This window comes from Microcaecilia unicolor, chromosome 6, assembly GCF_901765095.1.
Source record: "Microcaecilia unicolor chromosome 6, aMicUni1.1, whole genome shotgun sequence".
NCBI classification, from domain to species: Eukaryota; Metazoa; Chordata; class Amphibia; order Gymnophiona; family Siphonopidae; genus Microcaecilia; species Microcaecilia unicolor.
The window spans coordinates 163,681,185-163,698,816 of NC_044036.1; the positions used below are offsets into that span (position 1 = coordinate 163,681,185).

The following is a 17,632-nucleotide window of genomic DNA, read 5'->3' on the forward strand; positions in this document are numbered from 1 at the left end:
TGCGTACTTTTCAATTTCTAAAATATGAGTGTACTAGTAAAAAAGGCCCGTTTCCGAAACAAATGAAACGGGTGCTAGCATGTGGTTTTTTTTTTGTTTTTTTGTTTTTCTGTTTGATATTAAGGGATATAAATGGTTTTTAAAAAGCCAACGAATTTTTATTTTTTAGTTGTGTGGGTACAATTACAATACAAATACAACTTAAGTATAAATGTATTTAGATACTTTTTCTTCATGCAGGTACATGGATATTGTCAATTTGAAAATTAGCGCAAGGTCTATCATTGAAAAATACCCATGGAATCTGCACTTATCCAGTTCTTCTTAAGATTACCCCTAAGGGTGGAAGTTATCAACATGGGCTACCATTAAGATATGCTGTTTTACTGTTAACTCCAGTTATTAGTAGCTAGGTTTCTTTGCATAAAATGGGACCTTGCTAATATAGCACGAGTTACTAATAAAATAACTAGTCTTAATGGTAGCCCAGGTTGATAACTTCCCCCTAAATGAGTAAACTTTCAAGGACTGAACAGAGTTGGGACTAGTTAGTAGAGAGGCTGCAGGTTAGATTTTCAACTCAGACAGTCATGTTAGAAATCATGTGTTTGAAATATGCGGGAGGGAATCAAGAATGATGAAGGCAAGACATGGTGGTGGTGGTGGGAGGGGGTGAGTGAAGTGAGGAGATGATGGGGTAGTTGTATTTATGGCAGAAGTATTTTACCTGTTGCTCATTTGTAACAATTTTTGTTTTTTTACTGAATATATGTAGCAAGAGTTGGTCCATCAGTTCCTCGGCAGGACCGACCCATTAGAGAGGGGACAAGAGTTGCCTCCATTGAAACTGGACTGGCAGCAGCTGCTGCTAAATTATCCCAACAGGTGAGACTCTCATATACCTTTTCTGCTCACATTCAGCAGATTGCCAAAACCTGTCGTTTCTTTCTCTATAACATCAGCAAAATCCATCCCCTCCTCTCTGAGCACTCTACCCAGAACCCTTATCCACACTCTTATCACCTCTCGCCTAGATTATTGCAACCTGCTTCTCACCGGCCACCCACTTAGCCATCTCTCTCCTCTTCAATCAGTCCAAAACTCTGCTGCGCGACTCATTTTCCACCAGAGTCGCTATGCTCACATTAGCACTCTCCTCAAGTCACTTCACTGGCTCCCTATCCGTTTCCGCATTCAATTCAAACTTCTCTTACTGACCTATAAGTGCATTCATTCTACTGCTCCCCAGTACCTCTCCACTCTTGTCTCTCCCTATGCCCCCACCTCGGGTACTCCGTTCTGTGGATAAATCTCTCTTGTGTGTCTCATTCTCCTCTACTGCTAATTCCAGACTCTGTTCCGTTTATCTCGATGCACCTCACGCCTGGAATAGACTTCCTGAGCCTGTACGTCTAGCCTCGTCTTTGGTTGTTTTCAAATCCAGGCTAAAGGCCCACCTCGTTGGCGCTGCTTTTGACTCTTAACCACTACTCACTTGTCCTGTACCCCTTTTATCCCACCTCTTTAATTCCCTTACCTCTTAGTTGTTCTGTCTGTTTGCCTGTCCTATTTAGATTGTGAGCTTTTTGAGTAGAGACTGTCTTTTTGTATATGGTGTACAGCGCTGCGTATGCCTTGTAGCGCTATAGAAGTGATTAGTAGTAAATATGCTGCCTCCTATATTCAGTGGGTTATGTTTGATTCTTTTTCTACTAACTGTACATTCACAAGGGCCGACATTCAGACCACGGGAGTTTGCCGGGCTGCCTGTTGCAGTCAGCGCTGAGGCCGGATATTCAATGCTGGGCCGTTTCTGATTTTTTTGAATATCTTGTTTATTTTTGGCCAGTTAACCAGCCAAGTCAATATTCAGCACTAGCTGGTTAAGTTTAAACTGGCCAAACAGGTACATATGCATATATGTACTTCATTGCGAGCATTTACACTGGCCGTGTAACTGGTGTGTGTGCACCTATGTTTCAGAGATAACACACATAACTTATTTTATGTGTGTAACTTTGCATCCCACCCATGCTTCAGACAGACTCCGCCCTTGTGTATGACTATCTACAGTCTATATGCAATCAGAGATATGCGAAAATAGTTATAGATTTTAGCAGTTAGGCACATATGCAGCATGAATGCATGTATGTGCTAGTATGCTATAATTTAAATAGTTTATAGTTTATTAGAATTTACTATACTGCTCGACCTGAGTGGTTTACAAAACTAAGGTTACATAAATAGGCAGAAAAGAAGTACAATATAGATATGAAAAGAATAAATCATGCACACTCAAGAAGGAGGCATAAGCTATAAATCAGTGAGTAGGAAGGGTCATAGAAGGCAAAAGGGAAAAGGAGAGGGGGGAATGGGAAGGAGGGGAGAGGATGAAAGGCCGCGAGTCTGAATTCAATTCCTTCTATAGAGAATCAGGGAACATTAAAGGTAAAGATTCAGGCTTTGAAATTTTTGAAGGATGAATGGTTAGCAGAAGAGAATTCCAATAAAAAAAAGTAGTAAAGAAAAAGGCATGATGTCTGGTAAATTCTAATTGGGCAGCTTTTGGGCTTGGGAGAACAAGGCGATGGTCTATAAAATGAGTGGAGTTGAACGGGTAGATGTGAAGCGTCTGTTTACACTTTCCAAAAATACTAGGACTAGGGGGCATGTGATGAAACTACAAAGTAGTAAATTTAAAATGAATCGGAGAAAAGTTTTCTTCACTCAACGTGTAATTAAACTCTGGAATTTTCGTTGCCAGAGAATGTGGTAAAGGCGGTTAGCTTAGTGGAGTTTAAAAAAAGGTTTGGCCGGCTTCTTAAAGGAAAAGTCCATAGACCATTATTAAATGGACTTGGGGAAAATCCACTATTTCTGGGATAAGCAGTATAAAATGTTTTGTACTTTTTTGGGGATCTTGCCAGGTATTTGTGACCTGGATTGGCCACTGTGGGAAACAGCATGCTGGGCTTGATGGACTTTTGGTCTGTCCCAGTATGGCAATACTTATGTACTTATATTAATCAACCACAGAAGACGAGCCAGGGAATATAGAATGGTCAGTGATGGTAGGTAATCTGTGGGGCCCTACCACTGCCTATTAAAATGGCCCCTCAGTGTTTCCTCTAAGCTGTGCATGTGCACACGACTCGAAAAAGGGAGTGCACAAAATTTTTGCTGGCTCTCTTTATTATCAGCCTAGGCTATACCACACACGTAATGCTGAGGCCGAAAACCTGCCCACAAAATGTTTTTCATGTGCAGATGAGCCAGTAGAAATTAGAGAGAACATTGGTTCCATTTTATGCAATGAAACTCTGCTAAAATAGACTTGTGGTAAAATAACCCATCTTAATGGTAGCCCATGCTTACAACTTCCCCTCTAAGCTGGAAGCAGAAAAAGACCAGGAGGAAACCACTAGATCAAACAATTACGGAGCAAAAATAGGCCATATACTGGCAGAACTATTGTAGATTTTGGTTTCTGTAAGAGCAGTTATAACGTCATGCTTCCTTACAGGAGGAACAAAAAAGCAAGAAGAAAAAGAATACCAAAAAGAAGCTGTCGCCGGACGCCACAAATAAACTGTCTCAGGAAAGCAGTTCTCCTGAAACCCCAAAGCTGGAGTCTCATGGTAGCAGTCTAACAGACCACGAATACACTGCAGGGGCAAGCACATTTGGGGTGGCCCAGATAAACAGAGGGTCTCAAGCCATGGCACCAGGAGTGTTCCTCACACAGAGAAGACCCTCCATATCGTCACAGAATAACGCGGCTGCCAAAGGTAACCTTTAGCATTGAGCTTGTTTCTTCCTAAAACTATGCTCTAATGGGTCATTCTTTAATAAGTACACCTGTCTATAAGCAGCCAGAGGGCACATATTCTATAAGGGAAGTAGTCGCCTATCTTCCTTCATGGAATATTAACTTAACAGGCTGTTTACATGTACTTAGACTTCCATTCTAAGCTCCTAAATCCTCAGCACATCTGATACAACCCCCCTAAACGTTTGGGCCCTAGGCATGTGCGTAGTTTGCCTATGCATTGATTTGGCTTTGCCCACAAGTAAGACCACAAAAGGTTGACACTGGTGAAAAATCCTTCAGTTGAAGAACTTGCGGAATTGGCCTCTTAACTCATTCTTTCCCTTTGTGCTTCTGTTCACTTGGTAGCAAGGTTTTAGGTGGTCAAGTGACAAAGTTGCTGCCATCTGACCCTGGCCAAGGCCATGTTCTCCCAACTGTTGAGGTCTACTTTGCAGATTTTAAGGTTGTGCTTGACAGTGTCCTTGAATCTGAGAATTTTAGTGGAAGACTTTCTACATTTCTAAAAAGGATAGCTGTTCCTTTAAGAGGTTATTTGTGAATCACTTGACGTAGAATTACTGTTTGACTTCAGTGATTCTTTAGAGGATGTGCAGAGTAAAGGATGCAGCTGATAGAAATGTTAAGCTATGTTTCAGTTACCCTAAAAAATCACATGTAAAAACACACGTGTCTGGGTCAGAAAACTGTTGGTCTACACAAACAACCACCTGCACCTTCAGACTTGACTACTAACTAACTGTAGCTTCTGAAAATGGTATTCTGTAATGTGGTCCTTAACTGACAGTTGTAGGATCTAAATTGAAATTTTCTCTCTTGTCAAAATCTTAGAAAGAGAGGATATTGATAGTTTTGCAGAATGACCATATATTAGATTTCTGTCATCCTGCTTCCTTTCTCATGGGGGGTTATGGGGGGTTGCAGTTGGCTGTTTACTATACTGAACAACTGCTTGGTTGAATTGGCAACCTGTGCAATGCATTGAGAGAAATATTGTTTTTTTGGTTGCTGTTAAGGCTTGGAGGTACTTTGTTGTGTGTTCCTACAGTTTAGCCTGTCTTCATCCAGGTGAGATTTACACCATCTCGTTTAAGGGTCCGAAGTTCTGGAGAAACCCAAAGTGAGCGTTTGTTAGTGGGGCCGTTTTCTCTAAGGTCTTGGCTAAGTGTGTATTCCAAATGTCAACCTGTTCTGACACTGTAATTGTCAGGAAGTATTTTTTCACGGAGAGAGTGGTGGATACATGGGATGCCCTCCCGCGGGAGGTGGTGGAGATGAAAACGGTAATGGAATTCAAACATGCGTGGGATAAACATAAAGGAATCCTGTTCAGAAGGAATGGATCCTCAGAAGCTTAGCCGAGAGGCAGAACTGGTGGGGGGGGGTAGGCGGGGCTGGTGGTTGGGAGGCGGGGCTAGTGCTGGGCAGACTTCTACGGTCTGTGCCCTGAAAATGGCAGATACAAATCAAGGTAAGGTATACACAAAAAGTAGCACATATGAGTTTATCTTGGGCAGACTGGATGGACCGTGCAGGTCTGCCGTCATCTACTATGTTACTATCCTGCTTATTTTCGAAAGAGAAGGGCGGCCATCTTCTGACACAAATCGGGAGATGGCCACCCATCTCTCAAGGCTGGCGAAAGCTGCATAATCGAAAGCCAATTTTCACCGGCCTCAACTGCAATCTGTCGCAGGGGCGGCTAAAGTGTTAGGGGGCATGTTGGAGGTGTAGTGAAGGCGGGACGGGGGCATGCTTAATACATGGCCACCCTCGGCCGATAATGAGAAAAAAAGACCGGCTCTGACGAGCATTTGGCCGACTTTACTTGGTCCTCCCTGACAGCAGTATGCAGGTCCCTGGAACAGTTTTAGGGGGTACTGCAGTGCACTTCAGGCAGGCTGACCCAGGCCCATCCGCCCCCCATCTGTTACACTTCTGGTGGTAAATGGGAGCCCTCCAAAACCCACCGTACCCACATGTAGGTGCCCCCCTTCACCCATAAGGGCTATGATAGTGGTGTGCAGTTGTGAGGGGGGGGGGGATTTGGGGGGCTCAGCACCCAAGGGAATGGAGCTATGTATTTGGGAGCAATTAATGAAATCCATTGCAGTGCCCCCTAGGGTGCCCGGTTGGTGTCTTGGCATGTCAGGGGGTCCAGTGCACTACAAATGCTGGCCCCTTCCACGACCAAATGCCTTGGATTTGGCCGGGTTTGAGATGGCCGACTTCGATTTCCATAATCGACGAAAACCGATGCCGGCCATCTCAAACCCAGCCAAATCCAAGGAATTTTGGCTGGCCCCAACCGTATTATCGAAACGAAAGATGGCCGCCCATCTTTTTCGATAATACGGTTCGGGACCACTCTTTATGGCGCCGGCCAAATAGATGGCCGCCCGTATAGATGGCCGGCGCCGTTCGATTATGCCCATCCAGTTACTTTGTTATAATACTCATTTTACTAGATACCAAAATAAGAGATTGGACTTGTTAAAAAAGTTGGAGGAACCAAATGATTATATTTCTTACTAGCAGTGGGGTCCTTTTACTAAGCTGTGGGAAAAAGGGCCCTGGGCTAGCGATGGGGGCTGTTTTTCCCCAGACACATATGGCCATGCGGTAAGAGAACTCTTACTGCATGGCCATGTTGAGGGGAGCCCTTACCGCTACCCATTGAGGTGGCGATAAGGGCTCCCACGCTAACCCGGAGGTAACCAGGCAGGTGATCCCAATTCCCGCCGGGTTAGTGCCATGCAAGCCATTTCCGGGGGTTTTCTTTTTCCCCCGGAAATGGCGCACGCTCGGGCCGGGACTACCGTCGGTGGCCACGTTGGGCTTGCGGTAGTCCTGAAAGAGTGAGTGGTAAGCCCATGTTGGGCTCACCGCCACTCTGTAAAAGGCCCCTGTGTTTGGGCCAAGGTGTTTGCCAGCTTCCCTGACCATAGTAATTTTGGAGATTTTTGACTAATTTTTGGCATAACATAAAATTCTATAAGCTGCAAATGTATAAGCCGTTGCCTCAGGTTCGGCAGAAAGGGCCAGATTCTATATATGGCACCTGAAAAACCTGCGCAGGAGAAAAATACATTGAGGTGAATTCTGTAAAGTATGCCCAAATTTTATAGAATAGGCTTAAATTTCAGTGCAATATATAAAATATGCCAAGCGCCTCTCCACGCAACCAAGTTTGGCCATGTCCATTTAGGCCATGTTTTACTTGGTGTAAATCCCGACACCTATATTAGGCTCAGAGGGGGTGTATTCTATAATAATGTGCATAGATTTTAGAAGCGCCCATTCCACGCCCATAACCACGCCCACTTTTCACCTATGACACTTGAAATGTACACGCACCATGTTACGGAATATGCTTAGCGAGCTGTGTGTGTAAATCATAATTACTGCCAGTAGTGCTGATAATTGCTTGTTTACTGGTTAATTAGCTAATCTGTACTGTTAATTGGATGTTAAGTTTTGCGCTTTGTTGTAGAATATGCTTTGATTTCCGTGTGGATATTAAGGCGCGATGTATAGAATTTGGGGGTAATAGTGTATGTCTGTTACAGAAGCCTAGCACGTCATCGGCTTCAGTAATTGAAACTTATGTTGCCAGTGCGCGTAAGTCATATAGGGGTAAATTCTCAAAAGGTTGCCAAAATTTAGGTGTAGGGATGATGTACACTAAGAGTGACTTCTGTAACAGCAGTTGTGTGTGCAACTACCGTTATAGAATGCTAACGTACGTCTTCATTTACATGCTTAACTTTAGGCGTAAGAACTTTTGTCAGCGCACTAACTGACTGACGTAGATGCTTACGCCTAACTGTAGGCAGTTAGGCGCATCAGTGCTAGCATTCTATAACCCTTGTGCTAAATGGCTGACACGCCCCTGACCCACTCATGCCCCAGCTTCCCTTAAAGTTGGGTACTCTGCAATTTGAGTGCACAACTAATAGAATACCGATTTAAGGGCATTTGCACACGTAACTTCTAATTGGCGCCAATTATAACTATTATCGCTTAACACCAACTATCAGCTCATGAAGGGGTCCTTTTTGCAAAGCGGCAGTAGGGCTTCTGAGCATGTAATGCATGCCAAATCAACACTACTGCCCAGCTAGCGCGTCCACTCAGCAGCAGTTTCGAAGTTGGCGCACGCTGTTTCCTGTTTTTTCTATTTTTCTACCATGGGGGGCATTCCTGGTGGTAATCAGCAGCTTGGCCACATTGGCGCATGCCGCATGAGTACTGCGTGTGAGCCCGTACCACTAGGTCAATGAGTGACAGTAAGGGCTCAGACAGTAAATAGCCGTGTGCTACTTTTCATTTTAGCGCTTGGCCATTTACTGCCCCCATTTTAAAAAAAAAACCCCTTTTTCCCAGCCATGATTTTTAAAAAATGGCCCAGCGTGCACCAAAAACACATGCCCACACTACTGCTGGGCACTTTTTACCGTGGCTTAGTAAAAGGACCCCTGAGTTACACACGCAGTTGCCCTTGTCCTACAATTTCTGCACGCAAATATGCAAGCTAGTCACAAATTTGGGTGTTCAACTTTCTAAAATTAGGGGCATAATGTGCATCTGCCAAGGAGTGTACGTGTGTGTTGCTAAGTAACACACACGCTCAGCTTATAGAATACTATCAGTTGTGCGCATTTCATGGTGCACCAGATGTGCATTAACTGCTTAGAGCACTGTAGTAAAATAGCCCCATGTGTTTTTATTAATAAAAGGCTAAGAATAGCCTCCCCTTCCCCCCCCCCCCCCATTCAAAAATTACTTTGAGTCTTAGCATTTTCACTTCTATTCTTTTGATTTTCTTCTCTGTCAATTTTCAGGAAAACGCTCTAAAAAGGGAATGGCAACGGCCAAGCAGAGGCTGGGGAAGATTCTGAAAATACATCGGAATGGCAAATTACTACTTTAACATTTCTAAAGCTGGGACTTCTGTGCGTTCGGTAATCCCTGAGCTGAGAGGAACTCTGCAGCTCTCCGAGGACTGTGTTACATTCTGCACCGTGTCACTGGGGGCGTGGTGGGAGGGGGGAGAAGAAAGTGCCACCACTTTAGTAATCCTTTTTAACTGTCAGCAGTTAAAGTGTACAGAGTACCGCTGTAAATATTTTTTTAATATAGATGTCCTTTCTCAAATTGCTGAGAGTGACTTGTTGATTAAAAAAAAAAATATCAAATGAAAAGGTCAAAGACTGAGAGAAACTGAGGACCATTCCAGTTTGGAGGAAAGTATCCCATTAACTTGCTTGTGAGTGAAGAAGCTGGTTATTTAATTGTTTGAGGGTTTTTTCCCCTCTCCCCCCCCCCCCCCCCCCACACACACACTTTAAGCAGAATCTGGTGCATCATCAGTTTTGCAATTATGCTTCATTTCAGAAATTCTTTATTCATGGATTGCCAGTGGATACACTGGCCAGGCTTAACTGTCTCCATCTTTACCATATGCCATGTCTGGGTTTCATGGTTTTCTAAAGCTCTTGTAATTTCTGGAACTCAAAGCAACTGATACACGTGAACACAGTGGCAGGAAACCACAAGCCACTTCTTTTGTGGTCAGTTGAACTGCAGCACTTGTGGGTAGAGGTCTTTTCAGATATAATTGTTGGTGCTCACTTAAGCTCTGGAAATTAGGACTGTGTACACACATGCACATGTGGAAACATGCTAATGACAGCTCTGTAACAATTTAGTGGGATACGTTTTTTTCTCAACTCTTTAGTGTTTGGTGTAGAGTGCGTTACTGCAAATTAAATGGCTTGTCTGCACATAAGCACTTAAGGGGTTAAAATTTGTTTCTCAGGCAACCCCATATTTTAATTTTAGATGTGTTTACTAAGGCATATTTTCATAGAGCGTAGCTTGTAAATAGCGTTTTAAATAACTTTTTTTTAAATAAAAATATCTTTACAAATTTCTTTCTATAGATGTCAAACATTTATACAGCTTTTTGCTGAGTATTACGAACTGATATATTTAGTTCAATACACTTTCTTTTTCAGCTTTATTTTTTTCCTTTTTTTATTTTTTGTATTTTTGTTTTTAGGAGGGGGAAGGTGTTGCCTGAAAAACAAGTACATTTTATGCAGCCTTATAAAAAAAAAAATGTCTTATACAGAATCAAATACAAAAAGAAAAATCTATTTAAGACACATTTTGAAGCTCAGTCTTCAAATTTAATACCAGCTCTTAAATTAAATTCTTGTATCATGAGGGGGATACAGTTATTTTAACAGCACCTTGTGAAGTGTTTCTGTGTTTTGTGATGATGTAATTTATTAATGTTTGTAGCTTTTTATATTTGTACATTTCTTATGAGCTTTGTTTATATACACATTACCTGGAAGTTATATCTACAAAAAGAAAAAAAAATACAGCTACAGGAAACAACTGAGGCCTTATTAACTAATCATTTTATTGTTCTTGTTGGACATGGTTTGTGAATGTGCAGAATCATCTTAGAATGTTAGATTAATAGGGCCCCAGATTAACCCAGAGCAGTTTTTTTATAGCTTCCCTAGACACGGTATATTGTTCTTGTTGAGCATTTATATAATATAACCCTGATATCATGCTGTTTTTATTATGATTATTATTATTATTATTATTGTTATTATTATTATTATTTTCGCAACATGTACATTTCTACTGAAGTTTATTGTGGCTATCTATTACAGTGTTTATTTACCAATTCCAATCAAATGCTCTTGTATCAAGTTCATGGAATCTAAGTAAACTTAGATCAAAGTTTTAAAAAAAAGTAAAATATTTCAGTTTTTATATAGACTTGGGTTTTGTCTTTTTTTTTTTTTTTTAAGTAATCTGTGGATCAGTTTTGTAAAGGTTTTATACAGATACTAGACACCAAAATCCATATAAATCCATAATCCTTCAGATTATATAAGTACATAAGTATTGCCATACTGGGAAAGAACAAAGGTCCATCAAGCCCAGCATCCTGTTTCCAACAGTGGCCAATCCAGGTCACAAATACCTGGCAAGATCCCGAAAAAGTACAAAACATTTTATACTGCTTATCCCAGAAATAGTGTATTTTCCCCAAGTCCATTTAATAATGGTCTATGGACTTTTCCTTTAGGAAGCCGTCCGAACCTGTTTTAAACTCCGCTAAGCTAACCACCTTTACCACATTCTCTGGCAACAAATTCCAGAGTTTAATTACATGTTGAGTGAAGAAAACTTTTCTCTGATTCGTTTTAAATTTACTACATTGTAGCTTCATTGCATGCCCCCTAGTCCTAGTTTTTTTGGAAAGCGTAAACAGACACTTCACATCTACCCGTTCAACTCCACTCATTATTTTATAGACCTCTATCATATCTCCCCTCAGCAGCCTTTTCTCCAAGATGAAGAGCCCTAGCCGCTTTAGCCTTTCCTCATAGGGAAGTTGTCCCATCCCCTTTATCATTTTCGTCACCCTTCTCTGCACCTTTTCTGATTCCACTATATCTTTTTTGAGATGCGGCGATCAGAATTGAACACAATATTTGAGGTGCCCAGTCTCCCAGTCTCGTAAGGTCCTCTTGTAATTTTTCACAATCCTCCTGCAATTTAACGACTTTGAATAACTTTGTGTCATCAGCAAATGTAATTACCTCGCTAGTTACTCCCATCTCTAGGTCATTTATAAATATGGTAAAAAGCAGCGGTCCTAGCACAGACCCCTGAGGAACCCCACTAACTACCCTTCTCCATTGAGAATACTGACCATTTAACCCTGAGTAGCCTAGTGGTTAGTGCACCGGACTTTGACCGTGGGGAACTGGGTTCAATTCCCACTGCAGCTCCTTATGACTCTGGGCAAGTCACTTAACCCTCCATTGTCCCAGGTACAAGTAAGTACCTGTATATACTATGTAAACTGCTTTGAATGTAGTTGGAAAAACCACAGAAAGGCGGTATATAAGTCCCATTCCCTTTCCCCTTGCTCTGTTTTCTATCTTTTAACCAGTTTTTAATCCACAATAGAACACTACCTCCTATCCCTTGACTCTCCAATTTTCTCTGGAGTCTTTCATGAGGTACTTTGTCAAACGCCTTCTGAAAATCCAGATACACAATATCAACCGGCTCACCTTTATCCACATGTTTGTTCACCCTTTCAAAGAAATGTAGTAGCTTGGTGAGGCAAGATTTCCCTTCACTAAATCCATGTTGACTTTCTCATTAATCCATGCTTTTGAATATGGATATTATGGGGCTGTCCTATACTATGTGTCTGAGTCAGGAGCAGAGCAAGGACAGGACAAAATAATCCAGATTTGTGATAGCCAGCTGCTGTCTTGGGGGCCAATGCTCAAAGCTGGGCGCTAAAGCCCACAATACAAAATGCCATAGCGCAACAACAGCGCAGGAAAATCACTAAGGGGCCTTTTTACTAAGCCGCTTAAGTGCCTACACCTGCCCAACGTGTGCCAATTCCGAGTTATCGCCTGGCTACCATGTGGCCTTTGCAGTAATTTCATTTTTGGTGCGTGTCCACTTTACATGTCTGAAAAAATATTTTTTATTTTGTGGCACGTGTCAGTTATGCGCGCCAAGTGGCATTCGACGTGCTTGGGTCAGTTACCGCGTGAGTCTTTACTGCTAAGTTAATGGCTGGCGGTAAGGTCTCAAACCCAAAATGAATGCGTGGTAATTTTCATTTTGCCACACGTCCATTTTCAGCAAAAATTTTAAAAAGCCCTTTTTTACAGGTGAGCTGAAAAATGGTTCTGTGTGCGCCCAAAACCCATACCTACACTACCACAGGCCATTTTTCAGTGCACCTTAGTAACAGGGACCCCTAAGCGATGCTCAAAGGAAATGATACGAATAGTATGTGTGGTTAATTTGTGCTAACAAACAAAAGCAAGGGGAGGAACTTGCCTGGTACATGCGTACAACTGTTTTGCAGGAAGTCTGGCTCTTATGCTAATGTCCAGACAGAACAAGAAGTGGGAACAGGATCTGACTCTTCAAAACAGACCAAGGACTCTTGGTATGTAGTAAAAAAGTTTTATTAGATGATGACTCAACACGGTACCACATTAGTCTTAGTAAAACTATTTGGCAAACGCAAATATTTTCAATGGTGTGTCTTTAAAATAAGAACGTTGTTGGTCTTAATAAAGACTGTTGATGAAATGTGTCCTGGTTTTCTCACATTTCAGTGGCGCCCATAAGCGACACAACTAAGTCACATAGTTGAAAAGCGGGCATGACCATGAGCGGGACATGGACATTTCTAAAATCTACGTCCATTGTTATAGAATACACCCAATCTGCGCTTAATATAGGGCCTGTTTTACAAAACCGCACTGCCGATTCTCAGTGCGGCAAACAAGAGGAAGCCCATTCAATTCCTATGGGCTTCCTCTCATTTGCCGCACAGGAATCGCTAGTGCAGCTTTGTAAAAGATGACCTTAGGCATTGGAATTTTCGCCAAGTAAAACATGGCCTAAATGGACATGACCAAATGTAGATGTGCTGTGAGCCGCTCAGCATATTCTATATACCGTGCAGAAATTTATTCTATAAAATATAGGCGTACTTTAGAGAATATACCTAGGCATCATTTTTTTCGGTGTGGATTTTTCAGGCGCCTTATATAGAATCTAGCCCTTTGTGGCTAAAATCTAGATGCGGGCACCTATACCAGCTATAAGTTATTGCACTTTAATCACCTAATTCTGTATATTTGCCAAAAAATGTATGTGCAAATTTGGGCATGTGCTCATTTTGCATGCACAGTGTAATTAAACAAGCTAATTAGCACCAATGAGGGGCTTTAACAAGCAATTATTTGCACTACTTAAATTTAATTGAACTTTATGCGTATAAATTTACGCACAGGATCTGCACCTAGAATTTTATGCATGATTTGAAAAAGGGGGCGTGGAAAGGGGAGGGTCATGGGCAGCATGGAGGCATTCCTAAAATGAATGCATGTTTTTATAGAATAATGGGTATGCGTGCCTAATGTAGGTGTACACATTTCAGTTGGTGCAAATGGCCCATGCCTAAAGTTAGACGGAATTCCCGGGCATAAGCACTATTCAATAAACCGCAGCTAGCTTTAAGCGCAGCTTATAAAATAGCACTTTTTTCAGCACCAGTTTTGTTTTTGGTGCCATGTAGATTGTAAAGACATTTTCTGCCACGAGTATTCTAAAAAGAAAAAGTTGGTGTTTACTTCGTGGCTTAAAATAGGTGCCATAAAACAGTGCCATAGGTAGGAGCCCTGCTACGGAATTAGCTTGAAAAAACAAACAGAAAAGGAGACAGGCCGCATTATATTTTCTCAGAGCGTGAAGCAGAGAAACTATTTATACCAATCATTTCCCTTTGAAGATTACCTAACCCCTTACCACGTTATTTGTGCTTTAAACCATTCAGATTGTTGACTCCTGATGCAGGCGCCTAGCGCTGAAACACGGAACTGTGTTGAGTCTACCTTCTGAATTTCCACCGCCTTTTGGGGATTGTTTTATGTCAACCTACAGACTTCTTTCTCATAATAAACTATAGGGCCTGTTTACAAAGGCGCGCTAGCATTTTTAGTGTGCTCTAAAAGTTAGTGCACGCTAACCGTGTAGATGCCCATAATATTCCTCTGCTAAAACCACTAATGCGCCTTTGTAAACAGGGCCCTATATTTTTCCAGTTTTTACGCAAAAGTTCCCACGGAATTCAAACATGCGTAGGATAAGCATAAAGGAATCCTGTGCCGAAGGAATGGATCCTCAGGAGCTTAGTCAAGATCGGGAGGCGGGGCTGGTGGTAGGGAGGCGGGGATAGTGCTGGGAAGACTTATACGGTCTGTGCCAGAGCTGGTAGTGGGAAGCGGGACTGGTGGTTGGGAGGCGAGGATAGTGCTGGGCAGACTTGTACGGTCTGTGCCAGAGCTGGTGGTTGGGAGACGGGGCTGGTGGTTGGGAGGCGAGGATAGAGCTGGGCAGACTTATACGGTCTGTGCCCTGAAGAGCACAGGTACAAATCAAAGTAGGGTATACACAAAAAGTAGCAAATATGAGTTATCTTGTTGGGCAGACTGGATGGACCGTGCAGGTCTTTTTCTGCCGTCATCTACTATGTTATGTTACTATGTTACGCCAAAGTTCTGTGATTCAGTTTTCATTGGTCCATCCCTACTTCCTTGTCCTATATAGAAGTAGCTTGTTCACTTTCTACATTGGATCAACACAGTCTGATCCTTTGGCTGTTTCTCAATGTGGTGATGCTCAAAAAAATGGAGGAAAGGCCTCAAAAGGTATTGGGGGTCACTCCGTTCACTCTGCAGCTCCTCAGTACCTCTCCACTCTCATCTCTCCGTACATTCCTCCCTGGGAACTCCGTTCACTGGGTAAATCTCTCTTGTCTGCATCCTTCTCCTTCACCGCTAACTCCAGACTCCGTTCCTTTTACCTTGCTGCACCATATGCCTGGAATAGACTTCCTGAGCCGGTACGTCAAGCTGCATCTCTGGCCATATTCAAATTAAAGCTAAAAGCCCACCTTTTTGATGCTGCTTTTAACTCCTAACCCTTACTCACTTGTTCAGTACCCTTATTTTATCATCACCACCTTAGTAATTCCCTTTTCTCTTATTTGTCCTGTTTGTCCTAATTAGATTGTAAGCTCTGTCGAGCAGGGTCTGTCTTGTGAGAAGGAAGAGGCTGTCCTACCCTGGTTAGGCCCCTAGAGGGCGCTGTTCCCCTAAAATGTCTAGGGAGAAGGGCTGGGTGAGTCACTAAAGGGAGCCAGTAAGGGGTGTATAGCAGGAGGTCGCTAGGACCGAGGAGAGTCCTGGGGATAGAAACAGGTGCAGCAGGTTATGGGCTGGGTCCTGTTTGGTCATTAACCACTTAATACCCCACCTGAGTGTGAGGGAGAGAGGAGAGCTAGCAGCTGAAGAAGAGAGCTGGTAACTGAAGCAGCAGGATCCCCATGAGAAGTACTGGCTAAGCCCTTTGGACTGGTGGTGAACTGTGTGCAAAGCAAGGAAGCTGGCTGGGGTAAGAAGGCCCTAGAGTGTCAGGTATAAGAACTGTGTGTTACAAGGAAGGACTGGGTGTCCATGTTACAAGGAAGGACTGTATGTCCAGGTGCTTAAGCTGGAAGATTGAACTGAGTAGGAAGAAATGTTTAAGCTGGAAGAACTGTTTAAGCTTGTAAAAGTGTTTTAAGCTGGAAGAAGTGTGCCCCAGGAAGCGGGAATAAAAGATTTGTATGAGAAATATCCTGTTGGTGAGACCTGACTATGTTTGCCTTTTGAGAAGCAGGTCACCCTGAGCAGAAAGGGGTAGTAGACTAATTTACATAAAATCTGCATACTGAGAACTAGCTCACCCTGAGTGAAAGAGGGACCTGGGATCCTGAGGTGGTAGCTTCATCTTCACAATAGCTTCATCATTTTCACAGTCTCTTCTTGTTCAAATGTACAGCACTGCATACATCTAGTAGCGCTATAGAAATGATAAGTAGTAGTAGTAGTACTTCCAAGCTATGTCAACCTTAGGGAACCCTCTCACTCACCACTGGCATTAAAACCTCCAATTGTTCTTAAACATTGGGTCTACTTTACTAGAATTAACCAGACTTCTAAGGTTAAATTTGAACTTATCTTCAGCAGCTCAGTCTCGTATAACTGTCCACGGCCAACTTTGGCCAAGGTTTTGGTTCCTGCTTCAGGGTCCGTGGCGTACTCAACTGCCTTCTGCAAAAGAATACACTTTTTAACAATCATTTCCTTACCGTACCTCACTTTCACCACAAACTCTATCACAACGCCTCACTTTGAGCATCACCACATTGAGAAATAGCTAAAGGATCAGATTGTGTTGATCTGATAGTATAATACGGTGATCCTTTTCTAGCTCTGTGTTTATATATAGAACACTTTTTACATTGACCGTAGGTTAAATCAGCTTATCTGTGGTTGTTTTCAGGAGCCTAGTCTCCTTATCATATTGATGCATGAGTGAGCACAGCAGACATCTGTATTCTTAAAAACACACAGAACCCTTCATTCTTAAAAACAGACACACAAGCCTTTGAAACATAAAATAAGATGGCTATAATTTAGTAAATGATGGCAGATAGACACACATGGTCCATCCACTCTGCCCACAAGGTGGCCAGAGCTGCACCTATCTCTCCTGCAGCTTATACTAAGCAGTTAGCTTAGCAGGGTTTAAAAAAGGTTTGGATAATTTCCTAAAAGAAAATCCATAAGCTTATTATTAGGATGGACTTGGGAAAATCCATTGCTTTATTTCTAGGATAAGCAGCATAAAATCTGTTTTACTCTTTTGGGATATTGTCAGGCACTTGTGATTTTATTAGCCACTGTTGAAAACAGGATGCTGGGCTTGATGGACCTTTGGTCCATCCCAGTATGGCAATGCTTACGTTCTTATCATCAAATACTAGCATCACAATATTTACCACAAATAGACATTTATATTTGATACAGTGGTTTTAAAATTATGGTTGCAACATTGTCATATTTATTGTCAATCAATACTTGATTAAATCAACAATCTAATAATGTTGCAAACTGTCAACATTTTACTCGCTATGAACCTTAAAGTGTCTTCCTCTCCCCCTCTTAGATTCATGGCATATAATGTAAATGCGATATAAAATTCACGGATTTGATCTATCCTTGCCATTTTCAGTACACAGACCATAGAAGTCAACGCGATTCTGACCTTCCCAAGTGGTGGAGTTGCTGTTGAAGCCCACTCCAGGTGTACTAAATAGGTGCCAGTAAGGGATCC

General features: G+C 42.3%; 1 protein-coding gene across 1 annotated transcript in view; it reads left to right on the top strand.

Moving 5' to 3' along the window:
- PHF2 (PHD finger protein 2) overlaps window positions 1–10,589 on the top strand; it is a 289,360-nt gene extending 278,771 nt beyond the window's left edge. The window contains exons 29-31 of the mRNA XM_030206771.1: window positions 776–885; window positions 3,524–3,788; window positions 8,674–10,589. Coding sequence (XP_030062631.1) covers window positions 776–885; window positions 3,524–3,788; window positions 8,674–8,762 — 464 coding nt within the window. The 3' untranslated portion in view covers window positions 8,763–10,589. The remainder of the gene's footprint in view (window positions 1–775; window positions 886–3,523; window positions 3,789–8,673) is intronic.
- Window positions 10,590–17,632: the final 7,043 nt, after the last annotated feature.